The sequence below is a fragment of the Pan troglodytes genome, chromosome 11 (assembly GCF_028858775.2).
Source record: "Pan troglodytes isolate AG18354 chromosome 11, NHGRI_mPanTro3-v2.0_pri, whole genome shotgun sequence".
In the NCBI taxonomy this organism is placed as follows: Eukaryota; Metazoa; Chordata; class Mammalia; order Primates; family Hominidae; genus Pan; species Pan troglodytes.
Window position 1 is genome coordinate 27,882,053 of NC_072409.2, and position 17,309 is coordinate 27,899,361.

A 17,309-nucleotide genomic window follows, 5' to 3' on the forward strand; every position below is an offset into this window, starting at 1 on the left:
TCTAAAGCAATTGAGTACCTCCTTGGTTTGTGTGGGGAACACAGGAGATGGCACACATTGCAGATGCCACGGTGCTTTGCACATAAGGGGCTTCATGATGTGTTTTAAATAACACAGAGTAGATGATATTTGGAAAAACTTTTTTTTTTTTTAAAGTCCCAGCTCAAATGAAGTCTTACTCATTCCCCAGGAAGAACAAGATCTTTCTCCTCCTTGCTCTTTCTTCTCTGCTTTTGCAGTCATCCTACTGCTTTGTAATTGTTTGCAAATCTATGTTCTTTTCTAATGTTCTTTGAACTTCTGGAGGACTGGAACTCAGTCTTATTCACCTTTAAATCCTCGGTATCTAACATGCCAGCACATAGCAGGTGGTCAATAAGTATTGTTAGGAAAATAATTTGAAGAACATTCATGATTAAAGGTGGCAATAAGAGCAACCAGCCAGCATTTATTGAGTACATGCTATGTTCCAAGCATTGTCCTAAGAATTTTACTTTTTTATGACTTAATCCTTATGACAACCCTTAATATGTTATCGTTATTACTCCATTTTACAAATGAACAAACTGAGTCAAGGCTGTACAACTAATAAATGGCAGAGTCATGATTTCGTCCAGGAAAACTGATGCCAGAGCCCTAACATGTTACACAATACATTGTGATACTTGTCACTGAAAGTATTTTGTTAAATACAGATGGAGTTAAATCATTCACTATTAGAAACAGAGGAAACTGAGATCACTGAATTCCATCATGAAATAGATACTGATGCTGAGCCAAGGATTGGAAGTGACTCAGTTCAGGTGGTTTACATAACCGTAGGCTTACCTACACGGTGTTCCTGACTCCCAGCTGGAATCTTTTAACCAAAGGCCCCACCCTCACGCAAAGTGCACCTTTTCTTTACACGTGCGCTCTCCCCTTTGGAGGTCTTGCTTTGGAAAAACCACCCCAGGTAGCAACTTGTTTCAAAGCAGATATATGCCAGGTACCACTTAAAGCCAGGTGGATCTTATCTGTTGAAATAGATCAAGAACACATGAAAGGGGACTGGGGACCCCCTACTTATGCTTCAGACTTCAGCACAAACTTTCCGTCCTCAGAGAAGGCTTCTCTGGCCTCTCCAAGGTCAAGTCTGTCTACCTAAACTCTCCTTTATTTAGCATGGTCACTTGTAATTACATATATTTTGTATGTTAATATCTGGTTAATGGTCACCTCACTTGTTACCCTTTAAGTTCCTTGAGGATAGAATCCCTGTCAATTTTTGTTCCTTATATTTGCAGTGCCTCACATAGTTCCTGGCACACAATGGGCATTCAAAAAATATTTGTTAAAATCAGGAAAGAATGAACAAACAGACGAATGAATAAATGCACGACTGAAGTACCATGACAAATCATTCCTATGGAATGCATAAGGTTAGATGCAACTCCTTTATGGTGTGATCTGAGGGGGCCCTTAAGGGCTTAATCTGCACGCTCACACACACCACTGATTAGAAATCCCCATCAGGAAAATGGTACAATCATCTATTTGGCGAGGGCTTTGGGACACTGAATGGGGGAAAAGAAACACAAAAGGTGAGCAAGCAGTTTTCAAAGGATGCTTTCAACTCCCTGGCCAGTCCGCGTGTATGTTTTCGTCTACAAAGTGTTTCCAATTACTGTGGCACTCTCGGTATCTGGATCCATCTCCAGTGAATTCCTCTGCAGCTCCTGCCAGACATATGGGATCAATCAGGGCTTCGGCGCTGGTGCGCTTGCTGCGGGAATGTTGACAGCCTGACAGACGCGGGGTTCTGGTGTCATGGAATCTCCGAGCCTTTGGCTTGATCCCGGGAGGAGAATGAGAGGGGGAGGAGGGAGATAGAGTCACAGATACAGAAAGGAGACAGGAGCGGGGAGAGGGAGAGAAGGAGGGAAGCGGGAGATTTTTCTTGACTGCCCCCTTTCCTTCAAACATTTTATAGGCTTCAGGGAGAGAGAGGAGGAGGAGAGAGGGAAGAAAAAAAGAGGAGAGCGAGAGGGGTAGAGAGCGCGCGCCGTTCCCTCCGGAGTTCCCGAGCTGCTGAGGAGTCTGGATTGTGTCTGTCCCCAGTGTCAGATGAAAGGGCGCTGAGGCTCTTGGCCGCTGCCCCGCGCCCAGCTCCGCGCACGCCCCTCTGCGAGTCCGGCCGCCGAGCGCCTCTTCCCGCCCGAGCCGCCGCCTGCGCTCCGGGGCAGCCGCTCTGTCTCCAGCGCGATGTGGCCTCGCCTGGCCTTTTGTTGCTGGGGTCTGGCCCTCGTTTCGGGCTGGGCGACCTTTCAGCAGATGTCCCCGTCGCGCAATTTCAGCTTCCGCCTCTTCCCCGAGACCGCGCCCGGGGCTCCCGGGAGTATCCCCGCGCCGCCCGCTCCTGGCGACGAAGCGGCGGGGAGCAGAGTGGAGCGGCTGGGCCAGGCGTTCCGGCGACGCGTGCGGCTGCTGCGGGAGCTCAGCGAGCGCCTGGAGCTTGTCTTCCTGGTGGATGATTCGTCCAGCGTGGGCGAAGTCAACTTCCGCAGCGAGCTCATGTTCGTCCGCAAGCTGCTGTCCGACTTCCCCGTGGTGCCCACGGCCACGCGCGTGGCCATCGTGACCTTCTCGTCCAAGAACTACGTGGTGCCGCGCGTCGATTACATCTCCACCCGCCGCGCGCGCCAGCACAAGTGCGCGCTGCTCCTCCAAGAGATCCCTGCCATCTCCTACCGAGGTGGCGGCACCTACACCAAGGGCGCCTTCCAGCAAGCCGCGGTAAGGCGCCCGCCCCTCCCGACCCGGCCCCTAGTCCCCGGGCCCTTCGACCCACCGCTGCCTGCCCGTCTCTATCCCGGGGTTCAGTCCTGGGCAAGGCATAACCTCCCCAGGTCAAGCGTCCCCATCCACAAAACCAGAGTCATCGCTACCCGCCTATTATTGTTGTGGAGGTTCCAATGGGATAATGGATTTTAAAACGCTTAGAGAGATGTCAGGCTCCTTAGATAGTCGGCTTCGAGGACCCTGTTAGGAAGGGATCCTTGAAACGCTAATCACATTCACGTTTGTAGGAGCAGGCGGTATCCAAGCTGAAACAGGTGAGCATGGTTTACAAAGTGTTTCTAAAGGTAGGACATGGAGTGATATAAACCTAATCCCAATTCTTTTTAAAGTTATGTTATGCTTTCAATGTAAGATTCATGCCCTTCCTATTTTTGCTCTAATCCTTTATTAGATTTTTAATATCTGGAAGAGGAAGTCAGTTTGGGATGTCGGACTTTTATAAAGTGTGTCTGTTTTTCTGATTACAAATTAATCCATATTCAGTGGGGAAAAAAGAAACATATAGAAATATCTAACACATAATAGCAAGCCAGTGTTTGTGGACCGAATTAAACAAAAAGTAGGGAAAGGAAAAAAAAAAACCCTAAAATTTCATCACTTTAAAAAAGCCACTGTTTGCAGGTTGTTGAACAGTTGCCCAGTATGTACATCCATTCATACTTTTAATATCTTGCTGTTTTGTAGCCTACGTTTTTCATTTGTTATATCCTAATTTAAATGTTCTACATTAGCTGCATACTATTCCATTGCGTGCAACAATCACCTATTGTTGGACACTTAGGATTTTTCCTTACTAAGTTATCGTGAACATAAATATTTGTGGACTCCTCTGTTTACATCTTTAGGAAGAATTTCTATAAAAGTTCCTGAACTAAAGGTTATGAACATTTGTAACTTCTTGATACTATTGTCCATTTCTCCCTTGGAGGGTTGTATAAGTTTATATTCTCATCAGCAGAGTATCTCAGCAGTAAATTTGCCACATATTCACCAATATCATACTATTCTTTTTAATATACTTGTCAATTTAAGAGGTGATAGAGGCATCATTTTAGCAAATACACATTTTTGATTTTTGAGGATGAACATTTTCCAGTACATCTACTGGACATTTGTATTTTTTCCTTTGATATTTATAGTTTTTGCCCATTTTGCCATTATAGTGCTTGTTTTTTTTTCTTAACACATTGGCTTGTTTTTTTTTCTTAATGATTTGCAAAAGCTCTTTATATAGTGAGGCCAGTAATTCTTTTGTGTATATGCTGCAAATGTTTTTCCAGTTCACTGCCTTTTATTTTTGTTTATGGAAATGTTGTTAGATGAATGGTTTACATTTTTATACACTCAAATCTATCAAACATTTTCCTTAAGATCCTATATTTGTTCATAGTTTTAGAATAGCTCTCTCATTTCCCAAATCAGAGAAATAGTTTTCCATGTAGCAGCTTAATCCATCTGGAATTTATTTTTGTGTATGATATGACAAAGAGGTCTAACTTGATTTTAAAAAATAGTTAACCAGTTGTCCCAGCACTACTTGCTTAATAGCCATCTGTCCTTTTCCAATTTAATTGAATGTCATGTTTATTATGTGCTAAATGCTTATGGGTATTTGATCTCTTCCTGGCTTTCTATTTCATCCCATTCTCTATCTAATTTGTATCATTGCCAAAATGATTTAACTATTGTAACTTTACAACATATTTAAATATCTGGTAGTGCAAATTCTCCTTTTAAAAAATCTATTCTTTTTCTAGTTAATTCTTACCCACTTATTATCTAATATGAATTTTAAATTCATTTTTACATATTACCAATGAAGTCAGTAAGGATTTTGATTTCAATATAGAAAATATTGAATTAACTTGAGGATTATATGTATTTTATAGTAATAATTCTTCCATTTCAAAAGTGTAAGACCTTATATTTTCTCAAAGTATTAGAATAGCCTTCTCATTTCCCAAATCAGAGAAATAGTTTTCTATTTAGCAGTTTAATCCATCTGGAACTTACTTTTGTGCATAGTGTGACAAAGATGTCTAATTTTATTTTTTAAATGAATAAGCAGTTGTCCCAGCACTATTTGGTTCATATAATTTGCTTAATAGCATTTATGCGTATTCTTTATACATATACATTTATACATCTTTAACAAAGTTGTAGATGTTTAGAAATTAAGTCCTGTATCTATTTTTCAAGTTTAGATCTAAATATATTCTGTTCAATATTACTGTCATGAATAGCATCTTTTAAAATTAAATTTCAAACAACTTTTCTTGATGTATAGAAACACTGATTTTTAAAAATATGCCTTCTATATTTGGATTCTTGTTGAAGTCTCTTTGATTCTTTTTTTCTCTTTATATATATATTTTATTTTACTGATAATAAATATTTATTGCAGAAAATAAAATAATCAGGAAAACTATTTCCTGAAAATATACTGTCATAGTTTGGTACATAGCTTCCTTGACTTTATTCAGTTGTCTAGGTAATAGGCATGTTTTCATACATATATTATGCCTAAATTATGTTTACCCAGGAAAAAGGATTCAATTGTACATCCTCTTGTAATTTGACTTTGTATTCCCACCATATATTTCAGTCTTCTTTCCAAAATAAGGAACATATTTCTACTATCATTATTTTTCAGGGTCACAGTTTTCCACTGTAGAATGTGCTTTTGTGTGTGAGTGTGTGTGTATGTGTGTGTGTGAGACTATTACTATGTATTTAGGCTGTTACAAACATTGTGTAACTAAATCTTTGCCCATATCTCTAATCATTTCCTTAAGGCAAATTCTTGAAGTGCCATTATTGCATCAAAGAATATTCATGTTTTTTTAAGGCATTTAATACATGTGTCAAGTTGCTCTGCAGAAAATGGTGCCAACCTGCCCTCCACATGCAGCCCCAGTGTCAGGACCTGGGGTTCAGACCAGCCAGTGCTGGCTAATATCATTTGAAGATTCCATCCCCCACCCCCTAACTTTCTAAGTGAGAAATGGAGTCCCATTTTAAATTGCATTTCCCTATTAGTGAGGCTGAATATTTTAAAAATATGTTATTGTCCATATATAGCTCCTTTTTTTGAATACCCACTAAGATATTTGAGGATTATTATCCAGTTTTTAACTCTCTATGAGAGTTATGCTCACACTATGCTCTCTTTCTTATTGATTTGCAAATGCTCTTTAAATCTTAATGGTATTAACCCTCAGCTGTCAGTGACCCAAGTGTGTGGCAAATATTTTTTCTCAGCGCTTTAATTTTGTTTAAGGTGATAGCAACAAATGTTTTGTTAGTCTATTGGATCTATTTTTTTTTTCCTTTGTGCTGTTTTCATTGCTTATGAAGGTTTAAAGGCTTTTGCCTTTAAGAGATAAATAGCTACCCTAAAAATGCTGTCTGTGTGTTGAAGCAGTCGCGCCAGGCAGGGTATAGTTTTGCAGCTGTAGTTCCCTGTTGGACCTGGTCTCCGCTCTAAATACTCATGAGGTCCTGATGGCTGGCCTTATTCCTAATGCCATGGTCTACTCCATCAAGGAAGAACCCTGCCGCATCAGGGAAAAACCTGCCATGTGCCAGCTCCTCTGTTTGGCTTGGCCAGACTTGCCCGGGGCCTCTGAGAATGTTGATCCAAAACAGTAAAATGGGTAATGAGTCGAGTACACAGTGCTCCCCTCAAGACCTACTCTGTCTTCAGCTTTCCCCTTCCAACTACTACATCCTGTCTTGAAAAGAGGAATTGCCAACAAGGTTCCCAGTGCTGCTCTTCAGCCTGGATCCATTTGTAATCTAACAAGCAGGGATTTCTCGAAAGTTTGTATTAGCTGATCTTCCCTTTGACTTTTTTATTTTTATTTTTTCTCATTTTGGTTGGGCTATGAGAAGGTACAAAAGAAGGTCAGCTGGACTCGGCCAGGCGCGGTGGCTCACGCCTGTAATCCCAGGACTTTGGGAGGCCAAGGCGGGTGGATCACGAGGTCAGGAGATCTAGACCGTCCTGGCTAACACGGTGAAACCCCGTCTCTACTAAAAACACAAAAAATTAGCCGGGCGTGGTGGTGGGTGCCTGTAGTCCCAGCTACTCGGGAGGCTGAGGCAGGAGAATGGCGTGAACCCGGGAGGCGGAGCTTGCAGTGGGCCGAGACCACACCACTGCATTCCAGCCTGGGTGACGGAGTGAGACTCCGTCTCAAAAAAAAAAAAAAAAAAAGGTCGACTGGACTCAGTCCCTGTCTAAACTGGAAGCCTACATGTCTGCATTGTAACTTTTCCAAGCCTCTGATGAGCATTCTTAGGTATAACTAAAATATAAGATTTAGAGAAAATTGGTAGATGACGACCAACATTTAGAAATGGTGTTGGTTGAGGCTTGAATTTTTGCATAGGGATCAGGCAGAAGCATTTAGCTGCAAAGTTAGTTTGAAAATGGTAAGCTATCTTGAGTGGGTTTTGACCTGAAACTTTGTACATTTCATCATGGAAATGAGATCGTTTGTCAGATTCCCACGTGTGTGCAGAGTGGTATTATTATAACTGATTGTGACCTAGCCTTTGTGTGAAATTGAAAATCACAGGGACATTTCTGAGATTATTAATTACTCCCTGGAAAAATCAGTTTTTCAAACCTTTTCTGTTTGAAACTGAATGCTCACACAACTGTTCACAGACACAATCACAGGCAAACACATAAACATGTATGGTGCATAGGCACACTGTGTAAGCACACAGTTACCCCTCAGTCAGACATCTTATTCCTCTTATATAAAAACCGCGAGATGTAGAAATTTTCTTTAACAACATGAAATTTGCTGTTATTTCTCAGCAGATGGGACTGACCAAACAAAAAGGATTAACAGTGTTGCTTCTCTTTTTAAATGATTATTGTTTGGTGTCAGAATTGGACAACTCGAGGGGTAGTATATGAGTGGGTACTCACCATTATCACACCTGATTTGAATGGATAAAGTGCAGTGTAGACATAGTCTCTTCAGAACCACCCCCTAGCACTCTTCAAAGAGCGCAAGGACTAAAGCAGTGAATTCTGTAATTAGTACACAGTCAGTAGCCTGGGGGAAAGTTTAGCACCTTGAACTTAATTACATGAAATCCTTTTACAGAATTAATAAAAAGCTCTTCAGCTGTTTGTTCCGGGGGAGCAATTATCTCATAACGACCTTTCTTCTTGGTTTTTCTTCCTGCCATGTGTTTGTAAGTTACCTTTCCTAAAGTGAATATGTTTAAGTTGGTCCCACTGTGAATGCCAGGCTCTTCTCAATCCTACGTATTTCACATCAAAATAAAACCAGAGCCCCTCATTTCCACTTCGCTTTTGCTAAATATCCGTTAAACAAACATCGCATGAAGCTTCCTTTGAAAAAAAAAAATCTGCTTTCCTCATTGTTCCAGAATTCCAGAAATGTGATCCTCTGGTGGGGGATGCGCTGTCTCGCCAAACATCCAAGCTTTAGATGGTCAGAGGACTGGGAATGTATGGGCAGAAGTGCTTCCTAGCTCAGGGAAAGAGCATCTTCCATGATGTGTCCACACTAGTAGATATTCACACCTTTACCTGGAGAGTAATCTTCTCTCCCAGGCTTATGGGAAGAAAGTGTCTCTTTTTATGTTTTCTAACAAACCCTGAAGATCTGTGAGATGCCACTAGGATTTGTTCATACAACAGGCTGATAATAGCCTTTGTATGTTTTGCAGTGGTCTCTCTGATGGCCCCAGTGCTGAAATAATAAGGAAAGTTTGGGTTCTTTTTTTTTATAGGAAGGGGTGGGGGTACTTATGTAATCTGCAGTGGACTCAGTTGTTCCACACTCAGAGGGTAGTTTTAACATCAAGAATCGCTCACTGTTGCATCAGCTAAGTTCTTTATGCTGAAAAGATATATTTCCAAATTTACGTCTGGAAATGTTCTCTCTTTTGTGCTTCTTAAGCTTTTGAAGAATTCTCAAATCATCCCTAGTATTATATAGGAATCTCTTTTTCAACCTTATCAGAACTTTAGAATTATAAGTGGAATGGAATGGAATGAATGAATAATGAAAAAATAAATCCTCAGTACGTACAACAATTCCAGACCTCACATATATTTCCCAGGCAAAAAAGTAGTACTCTTTTTTTTTTTTTTTTTTGAGAGAGAGAGAGAGAGGGTCTCCCTCTGTCACCCAGGCTGGAGTGCAGTGACGCCATCTCGGCATCACACCTGACTAAATTTTGTATTTTTAGTAGAGACAAGGTTTCGCCATGTTGGCCAAGCTGGTCTCAAACTCCTGGGCTCAAGTGATCTGCCCACCTCGACCTCCCAAAGTGCTGGGATTACAGGTGTGTGTCACTGTGCCTGGCCTAAAATTTTTAATTTGAAGAGAGAGTGAATAATTCTTAAATGTCGAATTCAAATTTCTTCTTAATCTAGCACTACATGTATTTTATTTATTAGTTTTGTTATTTCCTGCATATAGGACACTGGTAAGTAATAAGAATGTGTACCTACTGCTACTGTTAAAGGCACTTATTATTATTGGCTGCCAGTGTTATATTCTGTTTGGTTGAAATACATCATGAAAATGCTTGGTCAAAGACTATAAATGCTTAGACACATGGAGAGAGCCAACTGCTTTGTCCTCCCTCACAGCTGTGGCCAAAGGGTAGGAAAATTCTCCACCAATGACCTAATGATACAAATGTGCATAGAGAGGATTTCTCTTAACAATGACCATAATTACACACAAATCACATAGCTAAGTAAATGCCAAAGACAGTCTATCCAGTCTTCTGATTTATCACCTGGTCTTTTTGTGCCCCCTCTTTTCCTATATCTTACTATATTACCTTTGGAGGTAGGTATCAAAAGCTAAGGAGAAGTAGGGGATTCCATGTCCAGTGTTGCTAAACTGTTACACAAGATGTAAAGCCAAACAGTGTAACCCAGAGAACGTAAACCATGGCTGTAAAATATTCATTCCAAGGGTGCATTTCACTTGGCGTGTGTGTGTGTGTGTATAATTTAATCACACATTTTAAAATCAGGAGATAGCATGTTTTCAAAAATCTGGCTTTTTGGCTTACTCTTAGCAAATTGTAGCAATTCTGGGTGTGTATTCTTTCAGCTCACTGGAGTCCTTGCCTGGCACTTGGAATTTCATACTGTGGTCTTTGAGTGCTATTTCATGGCCTGACATGGAACAATCAATGGCAGAGGCTGAGATGGTGTTAACCCCCTAGATGGTGTAAACTAGAATGAATGAAGTGGCTAGGAGTAGCTTAGCTGGATCTAATAGAAAATCTGAGGTACCACTAGCTTAAACATGATGGACATTTATTTCTTTCTCAAATTAAGCCTTGAGTAAAAATTCAGAGGGAAAATGACAGGTCTGAAATGTCTTCTGGGATCCAGTTCCCTCTTTTCAGCTCTGCTCCATCATCTTCAGGTCACCTCATGGTCTCAGTTGGCTACTGGAGCTCCTACCATCAGGGATTCATTCCAAATGCCAAGAAGGAGAAAAGGACAGAGACAGTCACGCTCTTAAGGAGACTCTGTGGCAGTCCACACAGTACTTCCACATAGATCTCATTGGGGAACACTTGGTTTCATGCTTACCCTTAGTTTTATGGAGCTTTATTACTGAAAAAGAAGGAAAATGTGGATGCTAAGCTTGGCTAGGCATGGTGGCTCACGCCTGTAATCCCAGCACTTTGGGAGGCTGAGGCAGGTGGATCACCTGAGGTCAAGACCAGCCTGGCCAACATGGTGAAACCCCATCTCTACTAAAAATACAAAAATTAGCCATCTGTGGTGGCACATGACAGTAACCGCAGCTACTCAGCAGGCTGAGGCAGGAAAATCGCTTGAACCTGGGAGGCAGAGGTTGCAGTGAGTTGAGATCGCGTCATTGAACTCCAGCCCAGGCGACAGTGCAAGACCTGTCTCAAAAAAAAAAAAAAAAAAAAAGGAGCCATCTGGAAGAGTGTATGTCTAACCAGGGAGATGACGTCGAGAAATCCCATTCCATTTCTTCCTCAAATGCCACTGGCCTGGCCAGGATCAAGATAAAAGACTCTGGCCTTGACTGAAAATACCTTAGTCTTTGGGGCAGATGATGCTTCTTTTAGTAAAAATTATCGGAGTTCCTAAGCAACTCATTTAAATATTGTGGTTCATGCCTATAATCCCAGCACTTTGGGAGGCCAAGGCAGGCAGATCACCTGAGGTCAGGAGTTCAAGACCAGCCTGGCCAACATAGTGAAACCCCGTCTCTACTAAAACTACAGAAATTAGCCGGGAGTGGTGGTGCACACCTGTAATCCCAGCTACTTGGGAGACGGAGGCAGGAGAATTGCTTGAATCCAGGAGGCAGAGGTTGCAGTGAACTGAGATTGTGCTACTGCACTCCAGCCTGCACGACAGAGCAAGACTCTGTCTACACACACACACACACACACACACACACGCAACAGAAACTTTTTGTCTTAGTTTCCCAGAAGTCAGAAGCTTCTAAATAATATGAAATTCACTCACAAATAAAAGATGATACTGATAGAGACAGGGAAAATTGTATACCACAAAATAAAATTAATACTTTAGTGTTAATTTGATAAATACAAATGAACGTTTCTTAGGAAGACATGGTTCTTCATCTTTTCTCTAGTAAGCTGCCAGGTGAAGACATGTCTACATTGAAAGGAATTTCCTGTTATGTATTGTCTCTGCATTTCCCATAGATTTTAAAGACTGTTCTCTAAATCTCTCCAGACCATATGAAGACTGGATTGCCGGCATAGAGTCAGAGTCTGCTTCCATACAGTAACCTGCTCTGGTTTAGAGGTCAGCCGTGGATAGGAAAAACTCTGTGAGAGTTGTTGTTTAGCACGAATGTTGTTACAATGCTTCGCTTGAAATGAAAGATAGCACTCAGAAAATGCAATATGTGAATCATCAGTAGATGCATTTTCCCCTATCCATCTTTATGAAAAGATTTTTAAAGTATTCATCTTCTCTGCTATATGTCTTTCTCATAGGGTCATTCAAGAAATTAATAGTTTATTTCTGTAAAGGGTGAAGCAATAAAGATTTTTCAAGTTCAGAGCATATAGTTATTTCATAGATGTACTAAATGTGTAAGCTGTAAGCTTGAAGATAGATTCTAATTACTACATCTATTGAAATAGTGATAGCTACCTTGTTTTATGTGAATAAATGTAATTTGAAACTAATTAAGGAAAAATTTAATTCCACAAGATAAATAGAGAAAAAAATAATTTACGGGAAGTTCTTAGTAGGACTTATTACATGATTGAGTCATTTACTAAGAAAAAGTAATAACACCAAGTTAAATATTTTCCCAGTTGTAAGCTACTGCCAGAGTATATAAAGTATATTTTGAGGACATGAGTTTGATGAACTATTTTCTTAATTTCTCTGAAACAGCCCCAATAGCTTCAATTTTGTTTTGTTTTTGTTTTTTTTTGAGACTGAGTTTCACTCTTGTTGCCCAGGCTGGAATGCAATGGTGCGATCTCGGCTCACCACAACCTCCACCTCCCGGGTTCAAGTGATCCTTCTGCCTCAGCCTCCCAAGTAGCTGGGATTACAGGCATGCACCACCACGCTCGGCTAATTTTGTGGTTTTAGTAGAGATGGGGTTTCTCCTTGTTGGTCAGGGTGGTGTCAAACTCCCAACCTCAGGTGATCTGCCCACCTCGGCCTCCCAAAGCCTCAATTTTTTAAATTGCCCATCCTATAGCACTAGCAGATAGGATGTACCAGTTGCTAATGCCAAGTATGTTTGTTTGTTTTCTAATTTAATTTAATTTTTATTTATTTTATTTTTTTGAGACAGGGTCTCACTTTGTCTCCCAGGCTGGAATGCAATGGCATGATCATGGCTCACTGCAGCCTCAACCTCCTGGGGTATCCCCCCACCTCAGCCTCCTAAGTAGCTGGGACTACAGGGTCACAAATTATGCCTGGCTAATTTTTGTATTTTTTGTAGTGACAGGGTTTTGCCATGTTGTCCAGGCTGGTCTTGAACTCCTGGGCTCAAGCAATCCTCCCACCTCGGCCTCCGAAAGTGCTGGGATTATAGGCATGAGCCATCACTCCTGGCCTATCTTTCTAATTTCAAAGATGGTGTTTAAAATGTATATTTGTGTATCTGCATGGTTAAAATGCCAACACTTCTAATTTTATTAGATATAAACTCTTACATTTTCAGTAGTTCAACCCATAAACTTGTGCATTTGTAATCATCCTTATTTTCTTACGTTTGTCAGAGTAAGGGTCCCTTCCCTCAGCAAGGTAGAACTTTTACCAAGCATTTTCCCTTCTTTCTTGTGCATTCGAGATCTTCCTCTTCACAGGCCTTTTTCTCTGAACATAGAGCATTCACAATTTATCTACATATTTAAGAAACTGGCATCATATTTCCAGAGCAATATGGTAAATTGTCAGTATGTTTGCAATAAAAGTATAAATCCTAAAACTAAATATTTACCAATCAAGGAATTTCCCATGAGAAAATAATCTGAGATAAAATTCCCTATAAAAGAATGTTCATCGCACCCTCTGTGTGTGTTTACCATGAGTATATAAAACTCTCTAAATAATGTAAGTTCAATTTCATGAACTGTGTGCACTCTTAGAACTTGAGCGGGAGCCTTGATTTGCCCCTGTGCCTACTTATGGAAGAAGAAGTGAGCTGGAGACCCATCTGATGTCTCCATCTAGGCTCTGCCAGAAGCACAACCTAAGATGAAGATTCTAGTGTAAGTAGCTTATTTGGGAGTTGGTCCTAGTAAATATTGATGTGAGAGTGGGGAAATGAGACAAGGAAAGGAAGCCAGCCAACAGCACCATAAAACAGTTTTTGTTCTTAATTCCACTAGGGAACACTGGGAGCCAGTGTAGAATTCAGGCCTTAGAAGTATCGCAGCTTAAGGGTGATAGGTCTCAGGTATTTAGAGACTACCTCATGTCAGTCACTGCCAAGGATTGGTCCCTGGAGGGCAATAATTCTCTGTCACTTTTCTGTCCCTTGCAAGTAGGCAGAGTCATCTCCAGGAACCCAAGAAAGCCCTCAGGCAGAGATGCTGATGCTGGCAGGGGATGTCTAGGAAGTCTGGGTGGGCCATCAGCAGGGTCCTCTGTGGCAGCTTGAAAGGGAGGCTAAGAGGACCAGCCTGCACTATCAACTTTTGGCCAAGCAAGGGTATGTGACATTTCCACAGGTGAAGAACTATGGAAAATAACTCAACTGAAATCACTTTATTGCCCACTAAGCAGACAACTCCAGCAGTAAGAAATTACTAGGTACAGTACTGGAAGTGGGATCTGAGAAAATGTGGAGTGTTCTTCAAAGAACTCACACATGGGCCAGCATTTGAGAGTCCACAAACACAGAAAGCACCAATGCCTTTTTCTTTATTTCCTTTCACTTTTTCTCTTTCAATATTTCCTCTTTCTCCTATTGTTTCATGGGATGAGACGGAGTATCAAAATTTAGTAGGCAAAGGTGGCTGAAGTCACAGCAGCATCGTTCTTGTGGGAATTTTTCAGAGTTAATTTGTGTTCACCAATTTGATATTTTGCCAAAATGTGGGGAAATACTGTAGGGAGATATTAGATAAGGAAATTACAGAGATGTATATACATGGTTTATAACTGTCTTGTGGTGTTTGTTGTCTTCCCTCTGCTTGCTTAGGACAAAGATCACATCTTAGTTGACTTTGTACCTCCTACAAGACCTAGAAAATTATATTCATTAGAACTTTAGAATTCTTGAAAAGATATATCTTTAGTGCATTTCATTTTAGTATATCAAGCATTATATTGTGTTTTCCTGAATGTTTCTGTTGCAAATAACTGAAACAAAATAGTTGTAACATCTCAAAGGACTATTCAGTGGATGCTTGACTTTTGAAATGATAGGATAATTTTAGCAAATTCATCCTTCAGATCACTTTCCCGAGAGAGTAATATAAAGTGTTTAGAAGGATCTCAGACAGATGTGGACTCCTACCTGTTTTCCCACAAATTGTGATCAAGGAGGTAAACTTTACAGCACCTCTGGAGAGAGAAGCTCATCCAGTGAGTTCTGAAGAGAATCTGTAGGCTCTGGGCTTTTAAATTCATGTCCTCTCTCCATATCACTGTCACAACTGCCCTTTAACCACTCCTGTAATGTTCTCCTCAATATTGCACAGATTCACATAGTTCTTTTTCTGCTCTTCTGCCAAAAGCATTACCACCTACTTTTTGGCTCAGGTGGAGTTGTGTGGTTATTGGTTATACAGTCACAGTTTTCCCTAATCCCATGTCCTACCAGTGATAAGCATGATTACTGGTTTTCATTCACTGTTCTGCATAAAATGTTGGTTGCATTGTAATTGGTTTATCTACTTGACAGATGTATTCTAGCAACATGTTAAAAGTTCCTTGGATGAATCATGGTATATGATAATGAATGATTACTACTTGTCAGGCACCACTTTAAGCACTTTACCCATATGAATTTATTAAATCTTCACAATAGCAAGCTTTCTTACTTAGGTTATTATTTATTTATTTATTTATTTATTTATTTATTTATTTATTTATTATTATGGAGACAGGATCTTGCTCTGTTGCCCAGGCTGGCATGCAGTGGCACTATCACGACTCACTGCAGCCTCAACTTCCCAGGTTCAAGTGATTCTCCCACATTAGCCTCCAGAATAGCTGGGAATACAGGTGTGAGCCACCACACCTGGCTAATTCTTTTTGTGTTTTTTTGTAGAGATGTGGTTTTGCCATGTTGCCCAGGCTGGTCTCAAACTCCTGGCTCAAGCAACCTACCTGCCTCAGCCTCCCAAAGTGCTAGGATTACAAGTGTCAGCCACTGGACCTGGCCGGTTAGGTTATTATTATTATTACCAAAATGCAGATGAAGAAACTGAACCATGGAGAATGTAAGTAACTTGACCAGGTGATACTACTGGTTAGGTTGAGGAACTAGGATTCAAATCCAGGCAGTCTGGGCCAAAGTCTAAATTCTTAACCACCATGCAGAACTACCTCTATGTCATGTTGTCAGATCTAGTACATGTAAGACACACTGATACATACTCACCAGTGAAGTTCATTGCAAAGTCAGGAGGCAGAAACGGCAGCCATGAAAGGGACTTGGGTATGTCCATGACCAAGCGGAAGGCAGGTTGGAGCAGCTACAGGACTAAGAGAAGGGGATGTTTGGAGATTGTCATTTGAATGGGCACTCTCTAAGTTGCCTGATAATCCCAGCTGACCACCCTTATCTCACACCCACTTCACCCTCTCTCAGATGCCATTCTTACATGATATAATCATATCAGCTAGCATCTCCTGCCTCATATACTTTAACAGATATTTCTACCAGTCCTTGCAGAGACCAAGCCACTGAGGCAGTAGGAGATCATATCTTTTAGCTGCAAGATATCTGCCTCTTTCCTTTTTATTTATCTAGCTTTCTGAAGTCTTAGGTTCCTTTAATCCAAGGTCAGCACTCCACCTCACACCCTTTATTGAAATAAAATGTAACCCAAGCAAAAATCAAATTTTCTTTTAGTCCTAAGTGACCTTAAGTATTACTCTCAAACAATCATTCAGCCTACACTTAAGTTTGTAAATGTATATGCAGAACCTCAGTACAAGACTTGGTCTTCCAGCTAAATTCAATTTATCCTAATCTGAGTTACTCAGCGTTCCCCTGCATCATAACATTCCTATTCTTTTCATACACTACCCATTTCACAAAAGAAAACAAAAACCCAATTCCTTTCGACTATTTTAGTACTTTCTTCAGGTAAAAAACAAAACAAAACCCCAAAACCTTGCTGTAGCAATTAGCTCCATGATCATCAGTGCTTACTAAAATCTTTCTTCAAGTATGGTAGGTAATAAACTAGATTCATTTATATGTCCAGTGCATATTTAAAGAACACTGCCCCTATTGTAAGAGGAAGCATGTAACTGAATTGTAAGGATTGTTTAATCCACCAGAGACTACATTTTATTCAAAATAATTTTAAAAGTCAACACATTTGAAAGATAAGGTATATAAATATGACTACTGTCATTGATTGATAATTTAAATACAGATAATTAATCTTCTGATCTATGAATCATAGTCAACCCTGAATCATTTGGGGTTTAATTTCAGTTTCTTAAAGATAAGAAACAGAATATTTTGCTCCATCCTGGTTTATTTATGTGGTCATATGGTCAATCATACAAACAAATAAAAAAATGAAACAAACTTCCAAATGTCATTTATTTGGAATGCTAATAAATGTCACAAATTAAATGTGTTTTTTTATGAATTTAAGATAACTATAACAAAGAAAGTACACAGTAAGTTCATGAACTTAAAAAATCTCCCTTCAACCTCCACTCCTTTGCATCCCCCTTGTGTCAGATTTGATTTGAAATATATTTGGCT

The 17,309-nt window shown here is 40.4% G+C and overlaps 1 protein-coding gene across 2 annotated transcripts in view; it reads left to right on the plus strand.

Annotated features, from left to right (window-relative positions):
• The first annotated feature begins 1,765 nt into the window (after positions 1-1,765).
• Positions 1,766-17,309, plus strand: part of SVEP1 (sushi, von Willebrand factor type A, EGF and pentraxin domain containing 1) — a 205,056-nt gene continuing 189,512 nt past the window's right edge. For both annotated transcript variants that reach the window (XM_016961409.4, XM_520182.8), the window contains exon 1: positions 1,766-2,775. Coding sequence is in view for 1 of the 2 variants with exons in the window: in XM_520182.8 (XP_520182.3) it covers positions 2,245-2,775 (531 nt within the window). In the remaining variant the exon portion in view is untranslated. The remainder of the gene's footprint in view (positions 2,776-17,309) is intronic.